The 24,033-nt window shown below is 41.7% G+C and overlaps 1 protein-coding gene and 1 long non-coding RNA gene across 4 annotated transcripts in view; one reads left to right on the forward strand and one right to left on the reverse strand.

The window, feature by feature from the left end:
- WDR20 (WD repeat domain 20) overlaps positions 1-24,033 on the reverse strand; it is a 58,751-nt gene that overhangs the window by 9,774 nt on the left and 24,944 nt on the right. For 2 of the 3 annotated variants that reach the window (XM_080979139.1, XM_080979140.1), the window contains exons 2-3: positions 7,872-8,054; positions 3,156-4,436 (exon numbers count right to left, since the gene is read on the reverse strand). In XM_080979139.1, coding sequence (XP_080835265.1) covers positions 3,156-4,436; positions 7,872-8,054 — 1,464 coding nt within the window. Of the gene's footprint in view, positions 1-3,155; positions 4,437-7,871; positions 8,055-10,191; positions 10,211-24,033 lie in introns of those variants that run through there. The other variant, XM_080979141.1, reaches the window with a different exon arrangement.
- LOC308470614 lies at positions 13,434-23,077 on the forward strand. Its single transcript, XR_013982497.1, has 3 exons — positions 13,434-14,254; positions 20,060-20,099; positions 21,808-23,077. It is a non-coding gene; the product is annotated as an uncharacterized lncRNA (long non-coding RNA).

Genomic DNA, 24,033 nt, shown 5'->3' on the forward strand with positions numbered 1-24,033 from the left:
AAGGAAATGGCCAAGAGATAGATAAGCAGTTTTGTCTTTCCCAGTAGTACAGCATATATATATATTTTTTACAAAGTCATTACTGAGAAGTTTTGTTTCCTGTAGAGTAGGTAGTTTCTCCCACAAATTAGTGCACTTCTAAAATGTTGCTGCGGTATGCAATATGGGCTTGTCCCACGTTTTCTGCTGAACATGGTACTTTAGATCTGAACTCGTGTTTAAGTAGCATTTCAAAAGAGAAAGGAGTTAAGGAAGCTCAAGACATGGTACAAATGCTACACGGAGGTCATAATGTTTGTAGCGTAGATCTTCTTGCTCCAACCCAGCAGTGAGTCTGTCTGTGCCCTATGGCGGGGGTGAGGGGAGATATTGTCCAGTGATATCTGCAGGGCACTACATTGGCTTCCTCTGTCCTATGGGTCTCTGAGACTCAAGTCTAGCCAAATATCAGCCAGACAAGTCTAGCCAAATAACAGCTTATTCTAAGGAGGGACTGTCCGTACCAGGGATGGGTTAGCCTGCGGCCTTCCAGGTGTGGTCAGACTACAACTCCCATCGTCCTCAACCATCAGCCATGATGGCTGGGGCTGAAGGGAGCCCAATACGAATACCGCAGGTTGCCCACTCCTGCCTATTCGAACCCTGTTCTTCTCAAGAAAATAACATTTGCTTTCCTGACTGCATCAGCCTGGCAGACAGACAGGTGAGGAAGGAAAAAGACAGGGTTGGCTCAGTAGCAGTGAGGTTTCAGACTGCGCAACTGGTTGAGTCTTCTGGCCCATTTGCTCCTCAAACTGGAAGTTTGTGGCCCTTCTTTCCAACTGAGATCCTCTGCCAAAGGGTGGGTGGGAAACAAATTCAGCAGAGGAAAAGGGCAATGGAAGTACTTTTTGAGGAGCCTGGGGGAGAAATGTCAACGCGGGAAGGTAGCAGCTTTAAACTCTTTAAAAGCTACGGAACTAAACTATAGGCAAGACTAACATATGCAGTGTATAACCCAAGGGAAAGAAATATGTTACCATGAGTGTTTCTGAAGACTCATTAAATAAGTATAAAGTTTAGTAAGTGCTCTCCTATAGAACGAAAATGGTGCTTATTAACACCTTTCTGGAACAAAGACTTTCTTGGCCAGAGCCATGTAAACATATCACCTAACTTGCTAATTTAGGCCAGCTGAGTGAGCTCACCGACTGCAAAAATAAAGCATAATAATAATTTGAAACCCATTCTAAATAAACACATCCTAAACAATATGGCATTTACATCAGTGTGTGATATTAGTTTTCAAAGACCTAGTGAACAACATCAGTATGAAACTTACCTTTAATTAAAGATTTCCGCATTGGCCAAATAGAGAAATCCTAGCTTTTGGTACTGCATACTTATCTCTGAAATATTTGAAATGTGCTCCAAATCAAATTGTCATTTGCGTGCAAGTTACGACCTTTACCGATTAAACACAACTTATTTGCAGAATTTTTACTTAATAGAAATGCAAGTAGCCAAAGGGTGAATGTTAAGTTACTTTAGAATATAGTAAGCAGAGGGGCTTGGATAGCTACCAGCAATGCTGGATAGCTCAGCAATGCACATCTGCAAAATTACCTTCAAAACTGTTTGGCCCCTGGCACAGAAATACACACATTTCCATGATTTTAGCACTTGGGAACATAGACAGTTTTGTCCTTTATCCTTACCATTTGCTTTTCCCCCCACACGAAAAGCAATGCCATATTTTTCCAGATTGTCTATCCAAGATAAGGCATACAGGTGACATTACATACCAGAACATGTTTGATAAGATTTCACTTAATATATCTAATTATTACATATTTTAGAGAAGCTGTGAATCCTTACAGTCAAAATGGGCATTAATGTCTACTGGAAGAGTGTTAATTTTGTAAAACAGATGCACTTCAGAAACTCTCAACAACACTTTCCAAGTTTTGGAAGATTTAGGAACCAAGTTTAGGAACCTTCAGGAAGATCTCCAGAAGATAACCAGCTGCCATTTAGGGTCTTTTGCTGGTTTATCCATCATAGGCAAAGATCAGGAGAACCCATGTGTGCATTCCAATGCACACACTGGGCTTCCCAAGTCTTTGCTTGCAGCTCTAACCTCTCACACAGTGTTGGGTTCTGAATTAAAGGATCCCCCCAACCCTTACTGGTTGCTTTTGGGGAGCCCCCTCTGAGAAGAGCAAGCCAAAGTCAACCAAATTGCATGCCCAAAAGCCACCTCAAAAGTCTTGGAGCTTGGCCATAGCCTGCAAATTGCCCATGAGTATTTGAAGGCAAAATAATTTTTATCAGTAGAAAGTACTAAATATTAAATAGATAATTTCAGTTTCTTAACATGAAAGAAGACATCACTAGTGCCACATTTTAAGGCTGTGGATTTAATGAAAAAATGCATGAATTAAAAATACCTTTAACACAAACGTTCTGTAAAGTGATTAGGGGGTAGAAATGAGTAAGGGATACAATTCACTAGGAAGCCTTTTTTTTAAAAAAAGTGACCTTACATATTTGGAGAAGATTGATATTAAAGATCAGGATATTACAACGTATATTTAATACCAAGTTTATTCAAATTTTAAATGGCGACACTAAAAACTGCTCTTGAGATGATCACCGAAGGAGGAAGAGACTAACTTTTGGAAAGAAAAAAAAAGTGAGAACAGACCCTGCTTTATGGATTCCTGTCAGAATAAGTGTTCCAACTTCAATTTACCCAGAATGCATGTTATGTAAAGCCACAGCTTACCCAAGCTGCAACCAATCCGATATCCTGAATGCCCTTACAATTCTACCCTCACTAGTTGATTTTTTTTTAGATTTGTCTGAATCATGTTATACAAAAATAGCTTTTGAAAATATAGGAAAACTATCACGGACACTTTGGATACACAACACTTCTCCAGCTGGAAGGCAACTGTATTTCAAAAGAACTTTACCTGGGCCAGACACTTCAAATCGTTCAGAAATATGGCATGCAGTATCCAAAAGTATGGCTCTGAGGAAATAATCTTTTCTTTTTTTCTTTTTTACATTAAGCATAAAGAAATTTTATATTCAACATTCAGTTATGTTTTGAGAAAAACTACCTATTCAAGTTCTACTTCTTTGATGCAGCATTAAGGGTTAAAACTTACCACTTTACCAGGCCTTGCCCATGTGCAAATAAATCCCTCCTGACAAGCAGTGACTATACAGTCTTCAAGAAAAATTAACACAGTCAGTCTTTCGTGTGCTATCTTTTTACAGATAAGAGGCTCTAACAAAGGAACTTCCTCCATTCTGGGACACAGGGGCGTTCCCAAAGTTTTTGCTGGGTCCGTTTTGGTTTTAGTAACTAGGTTCAGTTTGTCACTGCTCTTACTAGATATATGTCCCATACTATGGTTTCGCTTGTGGTCTTTTTCGTGGTGCCTCTCCTTCCGATCATGTAGTGATAAGGTTGCAAACTTACTAACGCCAGAGGCAATGGCGCCGTCCATGACACTGCTTTTACTGCCAGAATTGGAGACGGCAGAATGTGGAAGGCTATTGGACCGTGGAAGAGGAGGGGGCACAGAGTTCCCAGGTGTTGTGATGCTGTTTCCATTACTGCCTGGATTAGCTCCACCGCTTCCTGCAGGTGGGCTGGTTGCATTCATGACATTTGTGTGTGTCCTTGCTCTCGAGAGGGGTTGGTGTGGGAAGAGGATATCTTCTGTTAGGTCCCATAAGCATAGCTGCGTGTCCTGGCCCACTGAACCAAACCTATATGTGACACTTACTGGACGACTGTCCGTAGAGTTCCTTTTAGATAGCCTAGACTGCGTGCTGTTTGCTCGATCCCTTCCAAAATGAAGAAGGTCTTGGAAGTCCTCGTCGCTGCCGCTGAATTCCATTGGGTCACTTTCTTCTACGCTAGTGGTATACGGATCAAAGGCCACGACGCTGACCCAGGATTTGTGTCCGTGGCCTCTAGCTATCACTCGGCAGTCCACAAAAGACCAGACAGTCACTAAGTCGTCTTCTCCGCCTGTCACGATGTATTTGCCATCGGGGCTCCAACACGCGCACAGCAGCCCTCCAAAGTAGCTTTTCATTGTACCGTGCAACTCCACAGAATCAAAGTTAAATACACGAAGAAAGCCATCCTGGCTTACACATGCCAAGAATTTCCCATCTGGGGAAAAAGCAAATTCGTTCAGGGCCCCCTCGCCTACTGTCCATTTAAGCAAAGGGTTTCGTGTAGATTTGCTCTTGCATGTATGGACTGCAAAACTTTCTCCTTGTTTGAGTAGCTGATAGTGTGGGGCTGTGGTACCACAATTGTGTTCCACGTTATACAAGTACATATTGCCACTGGAATGCGCTACTAGGAAGAGGCTTTCTGAACCAGGAACCCATTTTACACAAGTTACTCTGGACTTGTCTATTAGTCTCTGGAAAACAAAGGAAAGAAGGTACACATCAGAGTCATCTCAGTTTTGATTTTTCATTTAACAAGGTAATTAACTTTCTGCCAGTCAGCATTTAATACGCAAAGTTATTCTACTTGCAGAAAACAAGCTTATGACTACTTCAGTTCTAAGCTACTGTGTGCTTTTCTTACCCCATGTAGATCTGGAGTAACATTACAATGGTCAGCATGATTTGTGGCAAGCCTCCCTTAACACAGTTCAATGAAAAAAAGAAAGTCAGGCTGTGTACATTCTGGGAAGAACTTACTCATCAAATCTGAATCTGACATAGATGGGGGGGGGGGGGGCTGAAAAGACAACCACTTAATTTGTCCTTGGAAAAAGGAAGCTGGCTTTAAGGATCCAAAATAGAAGAAGTAATTTAGTGGAATAATGGGACCACTTTAAGTATTATAGCTCTACCGTACTGAAGTGAAAATAAGAAGGAAGCAGAAGTTATTTCAACAAAAATAATGGCAATTGCAAAGTATGCTCAACTTAAAAAATACTTTGACAGTCTGGACCTAGGATGGGGAGGAGAGATCTAGTATCTGGGCAAGTTAAAATCTTTGAGCCACTTAACAAATACTGCATTGCTTTTGTGTAGAAGATGTCTAGACATTCAAGGTAATTAGTTACGATAGATGGAAGAGATTTTCAGTTGCGGATTCCACCTTCCAATTACCTGTGCTGGGCTTCTATGAACAACCAATGCAATTTGGCCTGTGGGTTCATTATCTTTAAGTGATAGTAATGGCACTTCTGTGGGTTTTATCATTATTCTGCCAACCTAAGCCATTCAAGCATCACAACAAAAAAGGGAAGAAGCAAATAACAGTAATACAAGGGGGGTTTTTTGTAACCAGCTATAAAACTAAATGTCCTTCCCTCTCTGGAATACTGTAGTATGTCTTCAACTGGGACACAACTTATTTTATTTATTTAACCAAAATTTATGATACAATACTGTAAAGGCTGCTCACTGAGGGAAAACACTATAATTTCAATAATCCCTGGAGACTATAGAAAAAATAATAATCAAATTATGAAATGTGAAAACCTCATCCTAGAGTTCTTGCCCTGTCTTGTTCAATATAGGATATACATCAACATGACAAATTGTGTACAATGCACAATATGTTAAATGAGCAGCTGTAGCTAGAAAATGCTGGGATGGTCTAGAGAAGAGTCCATGGAAGGAGGCTGGCAAAAGCTGATTTCCCCTCTGGGCTTCAGGGGAACCTGCTGAATAGGGTGGGTTGAGGTATGGGGGCTAATGGATCCCTGATAATCTGGAGTCAGTACAAGCAAAGAAGGTTTGCATTTCCCTGGCGTGAGGGCGGGGGAGAGAAAGATGGTGATATTAATAATAAAGAAGAGAACAGGACACTTTCCTTGTGTGAAATCCCTTACATTAAAGCTTATACTGGGATCTAAGCCCAATTTTTGGCAATTACTCCTCCCCACAGAAGATGCCACCCCCCAACACACATTTCCCCATCTCACATTGTTCTGGAGGGTTTTTTCTCATGTGGGCGGTAGCAGGAGAAGATGAGAAAGTCTCCTGTAAGCATCCTTAAGTCAACTTATCATAGGATCCAAGCTAGCAAATTTATAGTGAGATGCAGAGTTATTTACTACTCTTGTCTCAGCAAACTTCAAAGAAAAAAACATGCCCAGCTCAAAGTCCACCATATTCTGTACTAAGGTGACCACTTTCAGGAATATGCCTCCTGAACCCCCGAAAAGTGAAACATTTTCAGCCAGTGCAACAAAAGAAGGTTTTATAGGTCTGGCTGACATTCAAGAGAACAGGACCCAAAAAAAACCCAACCCAGTTTATATTCAGGGATACTCAAGGATCCACCTTCTAGAATAATTCGACTGAGTCATAATCAATGTTAGACTTCGAGGTAACGATTTTACTGACACAGGTGCTAGAAATGCAGAAATGTGTTTTGAATGTGTTTGCAACTACCTGAGTTGCTATAGCAAACTGCTGAGCATATTTATGGGTGGATAGAAGGCAAGACCTTTAAGCATCAGATTTTAGAGACTCATTTTAAAGTAGAATTTGTATTCAAATTAAATTACAGATCTCTCTACTTTACAAATCTGGCAGCCAAACATCTCACCATCATATGGTATACTGATCCTTAACAAGTTAAAACAAAAAAATGCTTCTTTCAAGTTGCATCAGATTTTTTTTAATTATTATTATTATCTATCATCATCAGTAACAAGGCATTAAAGCCAGTATAAAATTGTGGAACAAGGTTTGTGACTTACAACTGCTCTCACAGTGTTATATTTTCTTTACAAACCACAGCAATGAATGATAAACTATACCTAAAACAAGTTGCAGCACATTTTGTCCAAATTGTGCTGATCCATCTTTGGAGAGCTGATGATCTGTGATAGCTAAATCAGTAGAGCATGAGACTCTTAATCTGAGAGTCATGGGTTTGAGCCCCATGTTGGGCAAAAGACTCCTGCGTTGCAGGGAGTTGGCCAAGACGACCTTCGTGGTCCCTTCCAACTCTACAATTCTGTGATCTTGCCTTGTATGCAAAAGGAGAACAGGGGGAGGTGTTTGGGCATAGTTGTCTTACATTATGAATTAACCACCCCTCTAGAATATTTACTTAGCAATCCAAAAATCACTTTCATGGTCCCAAGAAGTTTCATGGTTCCAAAACTGTCTTGGGCATGCAAAGGCTGGTGTGTATGTGTTCCAGTTTCACTGCATGGTAAAATACTTGAAATTGAGGATAGCTCCAAAGCAATAAGCTGTTCAAGCTAAGAAACCACTGAGTGCAACTCGCCTGAAGGAGCTCTTCGGATGTAGCTGTCCAAGCTCGAAGGTAAACCAAGAACTAATAAATTTATGTTCTGCAAATATGCAAACTTTTAAGCATTAATATTAACTGAAATAGGTCTAGAGCATTCCATATAACAGTTCATGCAATCACAGAATGGTAGAGTCTACCCATTTCAGCACTGTGTCTACTTTATTTTAATTTTTTGCTGCCACAGGCAAAATTGTTAGGCCTTTGGGAGTCAGATCAATCCCCCAACCTGAGGATTAGCCACCCTTGGATTAGGAGATGATACAGATGTAATGCTGCCCACAGTCTAAGTTCACTGCTATATCCCATACAGTACTCCAGTCTTCTGACAATAAGCAAATGGTGATAAACTGAGGGTGTGAGAAAAACCACCACCTCTTCCATAGTGCATTACTGTGATACAGTCCCTCTCACAGAATGTGATATAAATGTGCTTTCCCACTTTCAAAGGCTTCCCCTAGTATCCCTCCAAGGTGACTATTTTCAAATGGAAAAACAAACATGCATATGGAGAGCCCATAAAAGAAAATAAACGTTTGCATGCACCAAGATTACGGTATCCACTTACTTCCTCATTAAATAATTTGCTAGTTTCTTTTTTAATAGGATCTATAAGTTGCACCTGGCCTGCAGAGAAGCCCACTAGTAGAGAAACACTTTCTGCCGTGGCTGTTAAATGATTGAAGTCATGACACGTTGGTTGTGTTCCTTTGTATATCCTTTTATCTATTGGTTTACTCAAGTCAGCAGCCTGCAAAAAGATTGAAAATAAGATTAGCAATGAATATAACGGTACTCTAGTGTGCTCTACAATAGAACAAGTCTGATGTTTGTAGCAACTGTGGCAACAATGCAGGATTAAAACCCAGAGAGAGTTTAGAAACTAACTTTAAGTAGACCATTTGGAAATCATGTACTAAAGGAACAGCAATTTTTTTGTATAGTCAAGAGTTGTATAGTCGAGAGTCATCAGGAGGCCAAAATATATCTAGTCACTCATGTACTGACCTCTTCAGAAATGGACACAGTCTATCAAAAGTGGGCACCACCTAGGCTTCCCAGTCGGACAGCACATGCATTCATGGAAAGCATTACACAGTAACATGCACATTGGCAGCACACTCAAAAATTCAAAGAAGTTGCAACTGAGTATGGATATCTCAATTCCTTAACAAGAAGTTCCCTTACAAGTAAACATAGTGGACCAAAGGTTTTACTGTATATTAACACCTTAGTACAAGATTCGGATGACATGAAACTGCTGGCAGGTGGCCATCCTTGTTTGAAGCAAAATGCTCCAAGAATCTGTAACTCCACAGTATTAAGTGGTGTGCCAATAAGCTTCACGCTCTACATGAAATGCATTGCTGCTTCATCTCTGGTCATCAGAGTCATTATCCATTATCACAGAAGAGTAGTGCAATGACATAGCGCTTCTGGTTTTGAAGGCTATGAGGTTCATCAGGTACCCCAGATAGGTCACTCAATCAGTCTAATCTACAGTGGTACCCCGCAAGACGAACGCCTCGCAAGACGGAAAACCCGCTAGACGAAAGGGTTTTCCGTTTTGGAGGCGCTTCGCAAAACGAATTTCCCTATGGGCTTGCTTTGCAAGACGAAAGCCCATAGGGAAATCTCCGGGGACCTCTTTTAAATGCTAGCGGTGGGGAGCAAAGCCTTTCCCCCCCCTCCGGCCTTCAGAAGAGGTCCAGGAAGGCTGGCGGGGGCCGAAAGGCTTTGCTCCCCACCGCCAGCATTTTAAAAGCAGTCCGGGATAGCAGGGAAGCGCTTCCCGCTATCCCGGACGGCTTTTGAAGGCAGGAGAGGTCCGCGAAGCCTGGGCGCGCTGATCTCAGCGCGCGCAGGCTTCGGCATGCCGGCAACTCTCCGCAAGCAGCGGCAGCGCTGCCGCTGCTCGCGGAGAGGTCCGCGAAGCCTGGGCGCGCTGATCTCAGCGCGCGCAGGCTTCGGCATGCCGGCAACTCTCCGCAAGCAGCGGCAGTGCTGCCGCTGCTTGCGGAGAGGTCCGCGAAGCCTTGGCCGGACAGCTTTTGAAGGCAGGCGGGGGGGGACAAAGACTTTCGCCCCCCGCCAGCCTTCAGAAGAGGTCCAGGACCTCTTCTGAAGGCTGGCGGGGGGCAAAAGTCTTTGTCCCCCCTGCCTGCCTTCCCAGGGGCTTTTAAATCGCCCCGGACAGCGGAGAAGTCCTCCGCTGTCCCGGGGCGATTTTAAAATGCCGCCCGCCAGCATTTTAAGATCGCCCCGGACAATGGAGAAGCCCTCCGCTGTCCTGGGGTTTTTTAAAATGCTGGGGTGGGTGGGAAGAAAAGCCCTTGTCCCCCCCCCCCCCCAGCCTTCAGAAGAGGTCGGGGGACAGACTGTCCCCGGACCTGGTCTGAAGTCGGTTTCCCTAGGAACGCATTAATTGATTTTCAATGCATTCCTATGGGAAACCGTGCATCGCAAGACGAAAAACTCGCAAGAAGAAAAAACTTGCGGAACGAATTAATTTCGTCTTGCGAGGCACCACTGTATTTTACCAGCTTGTTGAAAGGATAATTCTGCATCTTCCGTTTAGGCCAATTTGTACCAGGCCCCCACAGGACCTGAACCATGTGCCCCTAAATCTGTTCTGGGGATTCCCCCAACCCTCACGAGTACATTTGGGGAGGATGCAGGGAACACCTAGGGAGAGAAGATGGGAGAAAAGTCTTGTTGCACAAGCATTAACCTTTGCACTGGTGGGACAGTTACGCAAGTCAATGGAGTAGGAATACCCAAAACATATGGTAGAAAAAGACTTAATGTTCAGTGTGGCACTGGCACAATAAAATAGCAGCTCCATGTTAAGCTCTCCAACTTCTCCTCATAAATTAAATCTCTCTTACCCATTACATTATGTCATCACATTATGAATTTGCACATGATGCACACCACTGGCTGCCATGAATGAATCTGCAGAGAAGCTCACATTCCAACAGGCTGCAGCAGAGGGAAGAAGAAAAGTAAAAGAGAAGAGCCATCGGCTCTGCTAAGAGGAACTAGCTGTCTTTTGGATTCTCAACTATGCCATAGCAGCAGCCATTCTATCAGGCTGTAGAAGAGGGGGAAATGGAAAGCAAGGCCACACGATCGGCTGTGTTGAAAGACCAGCTCCTCCTCTCACCAAACTGTTTCCATTCTAGCTGGGTCATTACAACACTCAACTTTTAAAACATTTGCATCCTCCACTCACATTCCTTTTGCATCATACCTTAGATTATAAGCCCCAGAGCAGGGGCTGCATTGTTTTTTATTGATCTTGTAAGTCATTCTGGAATCATTTTTGGCTGAAGAGTGGGATACAAATATTTTAAATAACTAGTGCATGGTGACATGTCATAAGTAAACGTGCCTGAGCATTAGAGAGAGATGCAATAATTCAACACAAGGTTTCTGCAATCTTTGTGAAGCCCAACATCTAGTTTCATCTTTATTGTCCATCATGAAGATGCTTAAAGATTACAAGAGCAATGTTAATATGTATTATTCTAGTAGGGTCAACAAGGGAACTAACTGAATTGTGGAAGGTGTATTTTTCCATATGACCCCTGCTCTTAAGAGACAGTTGTGGCAATAGAGTCCTTAATACTTTTTAGTACAAATTATACAGCTGACAAGTAAATTAAATGCTTAAGCTACATAGTATTAATTTGGACATCCTGAGAACAATCCTAAGGCAGTGGGAAGAACAGCTGGGAGGCTGCTGACCTACCTCTCTGTGGTTGGGAGAGAGTGGTCTTGAGGTCAAAGACCCAACACCTGGTGCAGCAATAGCAATCTTTGCTGCCTTTGGTGATTTAAACTAAGATCTTAAATATAATGTATTAGGAACTTAATCACAAGTAGACTTTATAGGCTCTGATATTGGGAGCAAGCAGTTGGCAAATATATTAGAAGAACTGTGACTAACTATGTCTACTCAGAAGTCCTATTCAATGGTACTTAGTATTGTTGGGATTGCAGCCTTAGGTTTTCCCTTGAGGCAGCATAAGGTAAGCAAATGAGTTTATTTTCTACCTCCTTTATAGGAGAAAACTGAATTCCAAATGGCTTGGGAACAATATTTGTTTTATGTGCACTTGCCTTTCCCTCCAATTTGTGCACAGAGGTTTCATTCTAACTACTGGAAACTTCACCCAGATTTATTGTAAACTCTAATTTTCTGTTTTCCTGTGGACTGGAAACATGGCTTTCAAGGTAACAATACCAATTACACTATATCAGTGATGGCGAACCTTTTAGAGACCGAGTGCCCAGACTGCAACCCCAAACCCACTTATTTATCACAAAGTGCCAACACGGCAATTTAACCTTTATATCTCATTTTTTCTGTGTGTTTCACATTTCTTCTTTATGGCTGCTGTTGTAATAAATAATCCTTCATAAAAGTTATTGCATTACATTCTTCATTAAATTATCTTCCCACTGATATATAATTTTATGGTATAACTCAGTGCTATTTTTCTAAAAAAAATGTTTAATGGCATTCTCATATTGACTCAAGAAAATCACCACCGAGGGGAAATAAATACAGTTCAAATCGGGAAAAATAAATACAGTGAATTTCTTCTCCCATTAAATTCACAAAATGTTTAGGGGTATGCATCCCCACAGAAGAAAAGCACTGGTATTACTCCAAAACAAAGTGGTGTTATGACCCATCAAACCTCGCAAATACATTTTTTCCAGAAGGTTCCACAATTTTGGCCACTAGCACACTGGAGGGCTGTACTAACAGCCACCCTCTCCCAATTTTTAATGTGAGATAATCATGATCGTCTGCATGCACACATACAAATAAATATAAATAAATAAACCCAACCAGATGGGCAGAGTAATTATTAATATTATTATTATTATTTGCCATTTCTACGGCTGCCGTTTGATCGCAGCCTCCACGGAATGAATTTCTCTGTTGGCTTCCACGGGAAAGCCCAGCAAACATGTAAACCCAGAAGCCCTTTCTCAGGCTGCCGTCTTTATATGCTTACTGACCTAGGAGTTGAGCCCTGCTGAACTCCAGGCGGCTTACTCCCAAGTAGGAAAAACAGACTGGCGGGAGGCCCTGGCGCATCAAAAGTCAATGCTTGCTCAGCCCCTCGTTCGCCCGCCAGGCCCTGGTGCCGCAGACTTTGGAATGGCGCGCGTGAGCCCTCCTCTCCTCCTCCTCCCCCCCCCACCCCCAGCACGGAAGCTACGGCCCGGATGGAGCAACGGCGCATGCGCCCACAGAAAAGGCTCTGAGTGCCCTCTCTGGCACGCATGCCATAAGTTCGCCACCACTGCACAATGTGAACTCTTCTTCGCAATCTGAAGCAGTTCCTAACTTTGTTAGGAGGTTGTATCTGAAAGGTGCTCTGTGCTTCCACTCACACTAAGTGACTCTTCAAGTTATACTACCGTGCATCCTCACATCCAGCCTCAGTACTTAAAAGAGTTGGAATAAAAGCACTGAACATTTCATTATGTCTAAATGCTTCAGATACCGTTTCCAAAAGCACTGAATTAAATATGACCTCTTTGCCATTTCATATTACAGCAGTAACATATTTAATAAGAGTCCACTAAATTTAAGAGACTGTGCAAGCCAGAGGGCTAACCATTGGACCTGGGGGCAAGCAATTTTTAAAGGGTTTGTTACAAACATAAATTGTTACCCTATAAGTAAAACAGAGGAAGCAAATACATTAACTATCCTTTAACTAACTCTTGGTTTTTAATGCTCTGAAGGATACATTTCTCACCTGTCTAAATGGGCCTCTGAACAATGACTTTTTTTATTAGACGGGAGGAGAAAAGGACTGATGGTCTTTGCTCTTAAACATCTTGGGAGCTGTAATATTTTTCATTCATTATTCTTACCATGCTGGAGGAACACATTAATACCATTGCTAAACTATTCTCTGCAAGACAGATACTCAGTGTGAAGATGTTTCTGCATGGCACACTGGTATAGGACAGTCATCAGAAACAGATTTAGCATCAAATTAGAGCCAAGCAAGCCCAGAAACACATACACACATTGCATTTTATGTGCCCATTTTTTCTTGGCAAGAGATACTGAAGTCGATCTCTTATGCTTATGACAAAATATGATTTTGCATAGGGATCTATCTAATCCACACCCCATTTCCAACATACTCTTCCAGGAAATCTGCAAGTATGGTATGAAGCAAACAAACTTCTACTGATGTTTATCCCCAATCCCTGGTATTTTGGCATACTTCCTTTGAACATGGCGGTTTAATTTAGCTATCGTGGTTAACATTCTCTACAAATCTACCATTTAGACTGGAGACTATCACAACATTTTATTGAATAAAATTTCGTGAATTATATGACAATTTACCAAATATTACGGTTTACCACAATCCAAATCTCTGCTCTTCTAATATTGCTGGTAGGATTACCAAATACCAACATCAATCTATTCACAGCTAAGTGGCAACAGCATCCGCTATGGTTCAATTTTCTCTTCCCCACCTGCACTACCCAAAACAAAACCAGAGTAAGATGTAGCCAATGCTAATGTGCAGCAAACGAAAATACTGTTTTGAGAGTCCTAGATAAACCTTTTATACCAAGGTGAAAGATACATGGTGACTTAAATTCAGGTACTCCTTAGGCTGCCCCACCTTTTTCCTTAGGTCTGCATCTGTTCCTGTAGCAACCTGACACACAATTCAGATTAGGCTTTTTCCGACAAATATATAAGGTAACAGGAAAAAGTTTCACCTATTTATCATCTATATGTCAGACTGCTGTTAAGCAGTCCATTTTTTCCTAACATGGACATAAAGCATCCTTCTATCACCTTGCATCCTCCAGGTGTTTTGGATTACAATTCCCAGCAGCCGGAGAAGGCCGACAAAGTTGTGAGAATCGCCAACTATATTTCTGCTTCAAAAGGTGGAGGATTCAGGATCTGTGAAATGTGGCAGCCCTAGTTACTACTCATGGGTACCCACTGCATTTCATTTCATTATATTGAGTATTCTTTGCTTACTATGTATAATTACAGGAGAAGTGACAGTTTGTTCTATTTTGTGACACTGAAAGCAAGCACAAAATTACCCGTCACTATTGGTATCAACTGTGGATTTTCAAATATTCAGCTAAGTTTTATTTGGGACAAATGTAACTATCTAAACTTCAGAAGACCACACAACAACAAAAAAAACCTTCCACATCATTGCCCCCAAATCTCTAAGCCTATCACCCCAGCTTAAGCAAAAACTGTATCTTAAGCCAAGGTGTAAAAAATGCTTTCACATTCTCAAATGAACAGAGGGGCAATGTATTAAGCAACAATTAGAAGTTGTGGTGGGAAGCAGTCAGAGTTAATAAATGATTATGCCAATATTTATATTAATAACTGACACAATTTAGCAAACACAAATCCTTGAAAAATCACACTGCAAGTCAGTTTTCTTATTTATGCACTCAGAGGAACCAACTGAGGGTGTTGCTGTTTTTAATGGTAAATTACTGCCCCAAACACAAAGTCCTGCTCTCCTTCAGTTTTTTGAATTGCCCTGGGTCTGTACGGCTAGGGCAGAACACTCTTTGACCATCATCCCAGGGGGATGAGCCGCCATATTGGACAGTGCTGTGCACTTTCTTGTGGAAGAAAACAATCTTAGGTGAGCCACCTATCTTGCTGAGCAGTGTGAAGAGTCCTTTTCAGCTGAAGAGATCAAAGGCCTTTGCCAGGCCTATGAAGGTGATGTACAAGGGGCGTCTCTGCTCTCGGCACTTCTCCTGCAGTTGATGCAGTGAAAAAATCATGTTGACTGTTGACCTCTGAGCTCTAAAGGTACACTGTGACTTGGGAAAGACTTGTAAGCAATTGACTGTAATCTGTTGAGAACTATATGGGCAAAGGCTCAGCTCAATTTACTGGCCCTCATACAGCTCATTAGTGTCACCAGACTCTGGTCTGGCATCTTCACAACATCACCTGATTTCAGGTGGAATAGAAAGATAGCTGGGAATAATCTGCATATTGTTGACATTGTTTCCCAAATGATGTTCCCCAGCAGTTTCATATAGGTATTTAACAACACGGAGGTTAAGATGGATCCTTGCACAACCTCAAAGCAAAATTGCCAAGGGGCCTATCAAAAATGCCTCAGGGTATCTTGATGTTTCAGAGTGATTTTGAACAATAAATGGCCAATATTTACAGAACAAGAAGTTCTATCATTAAGATATACTGGGAGTATTCATTTTATTCATACCAGCATTTATATGCCACTTTTCATCAACACAAAGGGCTATTGATTGTGGTTATATGCAACAAAGGCTATGCAGTGGATAGAAAAGTCCAAATACATTCATTAGACACATCAATTCAGAATCTTTCAAGGGTTATCCCAACCTGCTCTCTGCATACCCCATTTACTCGTCTTAGGCTGGGCCAATTTTAGGCTCCATACACATTCACAAAGCAATGATTCAATTCCTCTTTCAGGCTTCAGGTGACACCCTCAAAACAAAGATTTTCTCCCTTATTGCCTGCTTTATATTCTTCTGCACCCTTATGTGTTTAAAGCAGAGATTAAATCAAAATTCTGATGCTCCTTAAACACAATTTCAAGCCACTGAGACTTGTTGCCAAAGATCTGCATGACTTCAGATAAGTGGAGATGGAGATTGCTAGCATCATCCAAAAGGCATTCATTCAGTACACATACCACCACTGTTTATTATCTATTGTGTCAACTTCCATCTTTTGACTAAGCTCTTCAGATGGCAATTCAGCACTGCACACCATGCAATTGTGCTACATGAATGCATAAAGATTTCCATTCTTTGGTTTGGTGCAACATTTTGTTAAACAAAAAAGGTATTACAGCAGATTTCTCTCTTCTCTGATGATTAACCCTATGATTGTACTTACTTGACAAATCAGCACAAAAACCTGACATTCTCTAGGTCATTCAAAACAGTAGGTGCTTCCTATAAAGGACATAGTAACTCACTGGAAGTGCTTGCGTGTGATGCTAAACCGTTCTTTAGTGCTATGCGCACAAGCTGCAATGAGCCTAAACAAAGCCTCAGGCTCATGCGTTCCCCTATCTTGTACAGCCAGGAGACGGATTTTGCCAGCATTTTCTTTCACTTTCCCCTCATCTTAGCTTGTCCTTGTGTACGAAATAGAAACTGTAGTTTACGGAAAGTTCTGCTTAGTTTAACAAGTCAGCTTCTTAACTCGCCATGTAAAGCTAGCTTATTTTGAACTAACCAGTATATGTGATAAACTGCAATATTTTGCTTATATGCAACAAGCAGAGATTAGAGGAAAGTGGGGATGGGGCCTTGCAAAGCTCTCCCTGTAAAATGGGTAAGGAGGAAATGAAGCCCAATGCTTCACTTGGGTTTGTTCCACCTCATGCATGTAGCACGAAACCTTGGCCTGGTTCTGATCCACAGAACCACCTTTATGGCCTACCAACCTTCGACCAAAATCAGGGGTAGGAAAGCCTTGTCTTGTCATTGGAAGGTGGTTTTGGAGACCTGAGAAATAGGAAAGAGCACGAAGACTTCCTTACAAAGGTACTGTGCCAGAGGGAGAAAAGGCACTAAGACTATCCTGATTTTACTTCCCTTTGTTTATCTCAACCCGCATTCCTAGCCTATTGTGGGGTTGAAAATGTTGTGTATGTAGACACAAACTATCCATGTTTGTCATGCCCATGCCATAAGTGAGCAGCTTTCACTATGGCCCTTAGGCTGAAAAAGATATTAATGCCAAGCCTACACTAAGCAATGGTTTAGTGCTGGGGTGGGGAGCCTCAGGCCCAGGGCTCTAATGCAAGCTCACCTCAATACAAGCTCACCTCACTGGCACTGCTTCACTTCCTCAAGTGCTTTTGCCTGCCCAGAATATCTCTTTGAAATATGATCTTTTTTTTTTTTTTAATAATATTTATTAAGATTTTCAAAAAAAAGAAAATACAGAAAGCAAGAATTAAAATACGTTCATAGCCTTATTTTCATATATCCACTTTCTGGGACTCCCCCCTTCCCCCACCCCTACCATATTCCTTTTTCATATTATTGGCTCCACAAGCTCTCAGTTCTGATTAAAAACTTAATTTGTTTAAACCATTATTCGAATTTAAAATTTCTACACTCCACATCAATACACTTAATAAAACACAAAAAATTTCTTTCCCAGGGCCCACCCCATTATCATTCCACAATTTCCCTTTTTTTTAATAATAAAAACACCCCACATAATAAAAGTATCAGAAATAAGAAATAAAGAGTATAATAGATGAGACAAAGCCAGTTCAAAAAAAGAAGTTAACAAGCCTTTGGATTTTAGTTCTCCCCCCCTGTCCCCGGTTTAATTTCCCCCTGACCACCAAACCATGTTATCCGCCTGGAATTCTTACAATCCATAATCACCTATTTCTCCCAACTCCTTGCTGGTTTTTTTTTTTTTTTTTCCTTTCATAATTATTTTTAGAACACTTAACTTCAGATCTTTAATAAAGCTCCCCCCATTGTTCTTTCCAAATTGTAGTCCAGTTTCCTCTTGTTCCGCTGCTGAAACGTTCTAATTCAGAAGCTTAGTAAGTCTGCAGGGATTATTGTTATTCAGGGACAAAAACTTGCGTTCAGTCCCTTCCTTTCTTCAATAGAAAATTCTATTGTCTCCTTTAGCTGAACACCCTGTAGACAAAATATTATTTCCGTTTTGCAGCTTTCCCAGAAGATAACCAGTCCTGTAAAATTCCAATGGTGTTTTTTTCACTTACGACCATCTTTGTAATGTCCCGAAACTCCTCTAGGGGGATTGTTATAACTTTGTCTTCTCTAGTCCAAAAGTCCGATTGTTATCCATGTTTTCGCCATTTTGTATCCAAGTTTTAACAAGTTGTAGCAAATTGTAACAAATTTAGCCAGCAAAGTTCTCATAATAAAATCCTCTCTGCTTTCCGACTTTGACAGCTACTTTGACAGCTGTCAAAATCTCCGACTCTTTTCACCAGGCTCACTCTTCAATCACCCCGGTTCCCGGGGGGGGGGGGTTACGTTTCTTCTCCCTCAATTCATCCTCCAGCACAGTTCTTATGATTCCCCATCGTGGAATTCTTAGTTTTTATCAGCAATACAAATCTTTTTGGACCTTGGTTTCCCCGTCCTTGTCTTGAAAGGTTTACAATAGGGGGGGGGACTGACTTCCTTTTTGGATCCCCCCCCGCTCGTATCCAATTCAAAAAGAAATTCTTTTTTTCCTCCTTTTAAACCCATTTTCCAAATTACTCACGGGTTGTTGTCTAAAAGTCCGAATTTTCAATAGAAGAAGTCAGCGCTCTCCGCCGGATGGCATGCGGCTGCGCTCGGCAGGGATAGCAGAGGACTCAAAGCACCACGCTTCTCCCCGGCACCCGATCCGTAGCCTTTAAAAAGGCTCCTTCACGAGTCGGGAGGGCGCTAGCGGTGCCAGCCGAGTCTCCATGTCCACGACCCTCGTGGCCGTGGTTTTTAAGGGTCCCCGCATCGCCGGTGCGGTAGGACCCAGCCCCTGCCGAGCAGGCTCCCTCCGGAGCTCGGAGGGAGTCCGCCATTCGGCGATGGCGCCAACCCGGAAGTCCTCTTTGAAATATGATCATCCCTTTTGCTTGCCTGGACGGAAAGAGAGATCTGCATGTGGGAAAACCTCTGGGTTTTGCAAGGCTGGAATGTGGCCCATAATTCAAAGGTAAGAACGACAGCTGCTGCTCCATTGACTGTTTTGCCTCTCACCCACCCATTTCTGTCTCTATTCCCACCCACTGCCAGCATGCGAGAAGGTTCCTATGAGGAAACTCACCCCATCCAGAGTTTAGTGTTCCATGCAAACTAGGGCAATGTCTAAATCCGGTCCTTAATGTAGTATCAAGTCAGACTCAATGGTTAGCCACTCTAACTGTCCAATATTATTTTTCCTCTTTGAAATTAGAATGATTCCAATTTGGCTGCATTTTATGGCCAAATGCATGGGTTTCTTTAAGGTTACCCTGCTGGCTAATCAGCAGTGGCTTCAGGACAGGGTGTTCAGGAGGAGAAACAGGTGGTGTGTCTACTTCCCTCTCCCCAGTAGTTGTTTCTCAATTCAGAGTAGTACTACAGCCAGCAAGTTTCAAATATAAGTCTCCAGGGGGGCAGGGGAGAGAGAAATGGGTTTGGAGGGTGGCATATTTGGATAATAAAAAACAGCCCTAGGGAAAAGATTACTCACCATCTCTCAAAATTTTTGATTTGATTTTTTAGGTTCCTAAAGAGATGTTACTCACATCTGTGTGTAATGTCTACTTTGGCCCTTAAGCAACAGGTTTTTTTCAAGTGCAAACACACCAACATGTCAATTATCAAGTACTATATATAAGTATCAAGTAGCACAATACAAACAGTAATACTGAAACCTCAAAGATCTTAGCACCTTGGTTGAAAAATAAATGTATTACGGATACTGGCATTTCAGAGTAAAAGAAACTGTTCACAGTCCTATAATATGCACACCACAAAAGTCAAAATCTTAGGTGTTCATCTTTCATTTAGATGTAAATAAGTTATCAACAAACTAAATGCAGTTTGCATATTTTATCTTGGGTTGCCATGGAGATGTTCTAATGTGGTGGTGATGGTTAATCACTGTGCATTCTCTCTATCCTAAATGGTTGTGTCAAATTCTGATTTTGTAGTTTTGTTAAATTGTAGAGATGTTTTTGATCATGTGGAAACTGCCTAGTAAGAACAGGTGAGAATTACAAAATTATTCAATTATTTAGTATTGCAGCATGCAATAAAAACAAAAATCCCAGAGACACCTGCTTTATGAAATGTTAAGAAATGCATAGAAGTCTTAATTTGCTTTTGTCTTGGAACTGACATGTTTTATTCCAAGTAAGCTATGAATAAAATGTCATTTTACAGCACTCCTTGAATTCTAAAAATGAGAACCAGCTGGTTTATACATACATTGTAAAATGATTGTCAGGGTCGTAAGAGGTGCAGAAGTATTTTAACTCTAAGGCAGCACGAGGCAGAAGTTCTGGACTAGAGTTCAGATGAAGTTTTTGGAATAAGTGAACTCCTTCCTGTCCATAAAGGCTCCCGACCTTTTTGGGTCATGGACACAACTGTAAACCAGGGAAACTATCAGAATGCTTCTTTTGTGTTTAATTTCAGTGAGGGCGGGGAGACTCTGTGCACAGAAGCATATGCCTCTGTGGGCACCACCATGGTGACATCTGTATCACAGTGCTATGTCTGTGTAAAGGTAGATCAGATATACTTGTTGCAATAATTATGCAAGCCTACCTTGCAACAGGAGTTGGCAAGCAGCCTATATAAATCAGAGTCAGATTTGTTTTAAAACATATAGGACAGGATACAAAAAATTCTAAGCAAGGGTTCAAGTGCTCTGGTGCATGTACAAGAAAGCTTCTGTTCTCCACTTTTGATTAATGTTCCTTGTGGTATGCCAGAGACTGTTTCTACAAGTGCTTCAAGGTGGTCTTTTGCAAAGCAAAGGGGCTGTATGTGCAGAGGCCCAGAACAGAGCTCTTTACATCCCACCTACTTTAGCAACTGATTGACTGCATTTCTATTCCACATCTGAGTAAGTTCTCAGGGGAGCAAACTTATCAGAAAACAAAGTGTGAAATGCAATGAAAAGGCAAATCAAGTCTAAAATCACAGAGGGATATGCCAGTGAGAAACTAAACAATTTGTATTTTTTTTAATGGTGCTTATTATTGTACAGCACCCTGCTATTTAATAATTTGACAGTGCAGAAATACTTAAATAAATAAATAAAAAAGGCCTGAAGGAATAAAGAGGTATTTGCTAAGTGCAAGAAGGGCATCAAGGAAGACACCAGGTGAGCCTCTCTGAGTTGAGCAGTCTACAGTCAGGGCACACCTTTTGAAGAGGCCTTTTTCCCCAGAATCCACCTGCATAACCTTATCTCTCTGGTGTACTTAAAGGCCTCAGAAGTAGAGTTCAAAGTCAAAATAGGTATAAGGTACACTAGTCAACACTACAGTAGGCTCATAAATGGTTCAGGAGCGGTATGTATTTTAATGGGATGAATAGAGTGAAAGATTATGATTGGTGGAGTGTGTGTGTGTGGGTGAGACAGAGAGAAAGAGAGAGAAAATGTACACATAGTACCGCTGCGGCGGGAAGGTAAACAGCATTTCCGTGTGCTCTGGTTTCCGTCACGGTGTTCCGTTGCACCATAAGTGGTTTAGTCCTGCTGGCCACATGACCCAGAAAGCTGTCTGCGGACAAACTCCGGCTCCCTCGGCCTGAAAGCCCCATAGTCGCCTTTGACTTAACCATCAAGGGGTCCTTTACCTTTTACACATAATAGTGTTTAGCTTTTTGTGTTCCTTTGTTGTTAATACTGTTTAACAGATTATGAATGTTTTATTAATGATTTTCCTCTGTCATTTTTACAGCAACAGTTCCCAAAATCAATGATTTTTCATAGAACCCTAGGAGGAGGAGGAAGTTCAACTTAAATATCACAAGTTCATCTCTACAGTCATGTTTCAATTTCCCACCCCATAATGAAACATTTAGTACCAGCAACGCAACTGCCTTGTAGCCAGTAAGTGGTGAAATTCATTGCTCATCTGCTCCCTCACACACAAACAGTATGTAAGCATAGGTTGGTTAACAGCTCTGATTTATAGATCTTCTGTGCTGCATGACTGCAATAAGCTGTGTATGGGAAATGCATATTCTATTCCAGTGTATTTAAGATGTGAATGAACTTATGCCAAAGAAGAAAGACAAGAACAACTTTTGAATAGGAGAAGAGAAAGCAGCAAGCTGTCAGAACAAGTGCATCTATGTTGAACCACAGAATGCTTTGCAAAAGTACGGCTTGGTGGCATAAAAAAACACACCAGTCCACTGAAGGGAAGAAAAATGAACAGTTGCAAACTTAAAGCGGATTAGCTTAAGCAAGTGAGCTTCAAACAGAAACTCTTGTCAGTGGTAACTAAACAGCACAGCATGGTTATAGACATCTAAAGATCAAGAAACCTCAATGCCATCTTGAGAAAATCACCGAGTATTTAAAAACACACACATTCTCTTTAAAGAGCTCTAACCATCTCTGGTTTTAATAGTATGGCACCAATGAAAACAGGTTTTCACCATTGGGAACACAAGAGGGAAAAGCAAGCTAATGGCAATGCCAACTCTCATCTAAGCTTCTTGATTTTCAATGATGATAGCTTGACATGATGTCTGAATTGGGAAGATTAAGGTTCATAGTATGCTTCAAAAATAGAACCAGAAGCCATGGTTTGTGGTAACCACTGTCTGAACAATTCTGGTGTCAGGATAAAGTGTGGTTGACAGAAACCAGGAAGTGCAGGATGGAAGGGGAGAGTAAATAAGTGACCATGTAAGCCCTTTACAGCAAGATTATGGACAACCCACAGTTTGGTTGTAATATTGGGACTGTGTGTCAATGGTCCCTTCCCTGCAACTGCAAAAAGACTGCCCCTCACTCCACCGCCACACACTGAATTTGCACCTCCCTTTCCTTTCTTGGTACCACTGGTGCCAAGCACACAACTCTTTGTCACCACTTCTCAGCACTCAGTAGTTCGCAGGGTGTAAGCTGCTGCCGCCACCACCACCTACTACTGCATTTCTCCACTTCCAGATAGGCCAGTTGGAGCACTGACTGGTGTTTGAAAGGAAGGTAGCAGCAAAATGGAGAGGAGAGGAGAGGGAAGGGAAGGGAAGGGAAGGGAAGGGAAGGGAAAAGAAAGATGGCAGACAGAAACAAGTAGGCAGAGGGAGGGAGATGGTGGCAGTTCTACAAGAATTAGCAGAATCCCAGCAGACAAGAGTCTCAGCCTCAGTGACAAAGCATTAAGGTAAACAGTTAAGCAAACAAGCAAGGTAAGCACCTGCCACCTGCACAGGTTTAGCAATAGGGCCAGTAGGCAAAGGCAGAAAACCTTCCCACTTCATCTTACAAATCCTAACTTCACAACTGTAGAAGACCAAGAACAAAAAGCATGCAGGTAGAAAGCCAACAGGGTTGTGGAGGCTATTCAGTGTTATTGTGCAGTGTCATATGTACAACTATTTGTCTGCTGCACAAAATATTGCTGCAAAATGCTTTCACACTCCTGGTATGAAAGATTTCCCATATTCACTGAGACAGAAAAAACAAGTCTAAAGCACGTGAACAAGATTACTGTTCTCCTTGCTTATATACACTGGTCTCAAATTTCCCTCCCTAGCAGGTGTTTTCCTATCGGAGGAGTAGGGAAAGGTTTTGCAGTCAAAAAATATTGTCAGACGCAATTTTAAAAGGCCTCAGTAATTATTGAGCAATTCAATTTCAGTAGCTCTCTCAAAATGATTTCTGCTGTAGACTTCTCCCTTCCCCAAGGTCCAACTGAAACAATTAAAAGATGCACCCTAGCAGCATAACAACGTGAAAGCAATTAGCCTCATTTGTTTCATAATCATACAACTTGTTAACCTGGTTTAGTAACATTTGGAAGTTTGGCTTCGCAATTGACAGCCAGCAGAAAAGAATTCACATATTCTCAAAATGGTGCCATATGCAGCTACTCCGTCATATGCATGCAGGTAGTCAACTGGTGGGGTGGGAGTGAAAATGAATGCTGGGGTTTTGGAGCAATTGGCAG

This window comes from Podarcis pityusensis (assembly GCF_964106645.2).
Source record: "Podarcis pityusensis genome assembly, chromosome: 1".
Lineage (NCBI taxonomy): Eukaryota > Metazoa > Chordata > Lepidosauria > Squamata > Lacertidae > Podarcis > Podarcis pityusensis.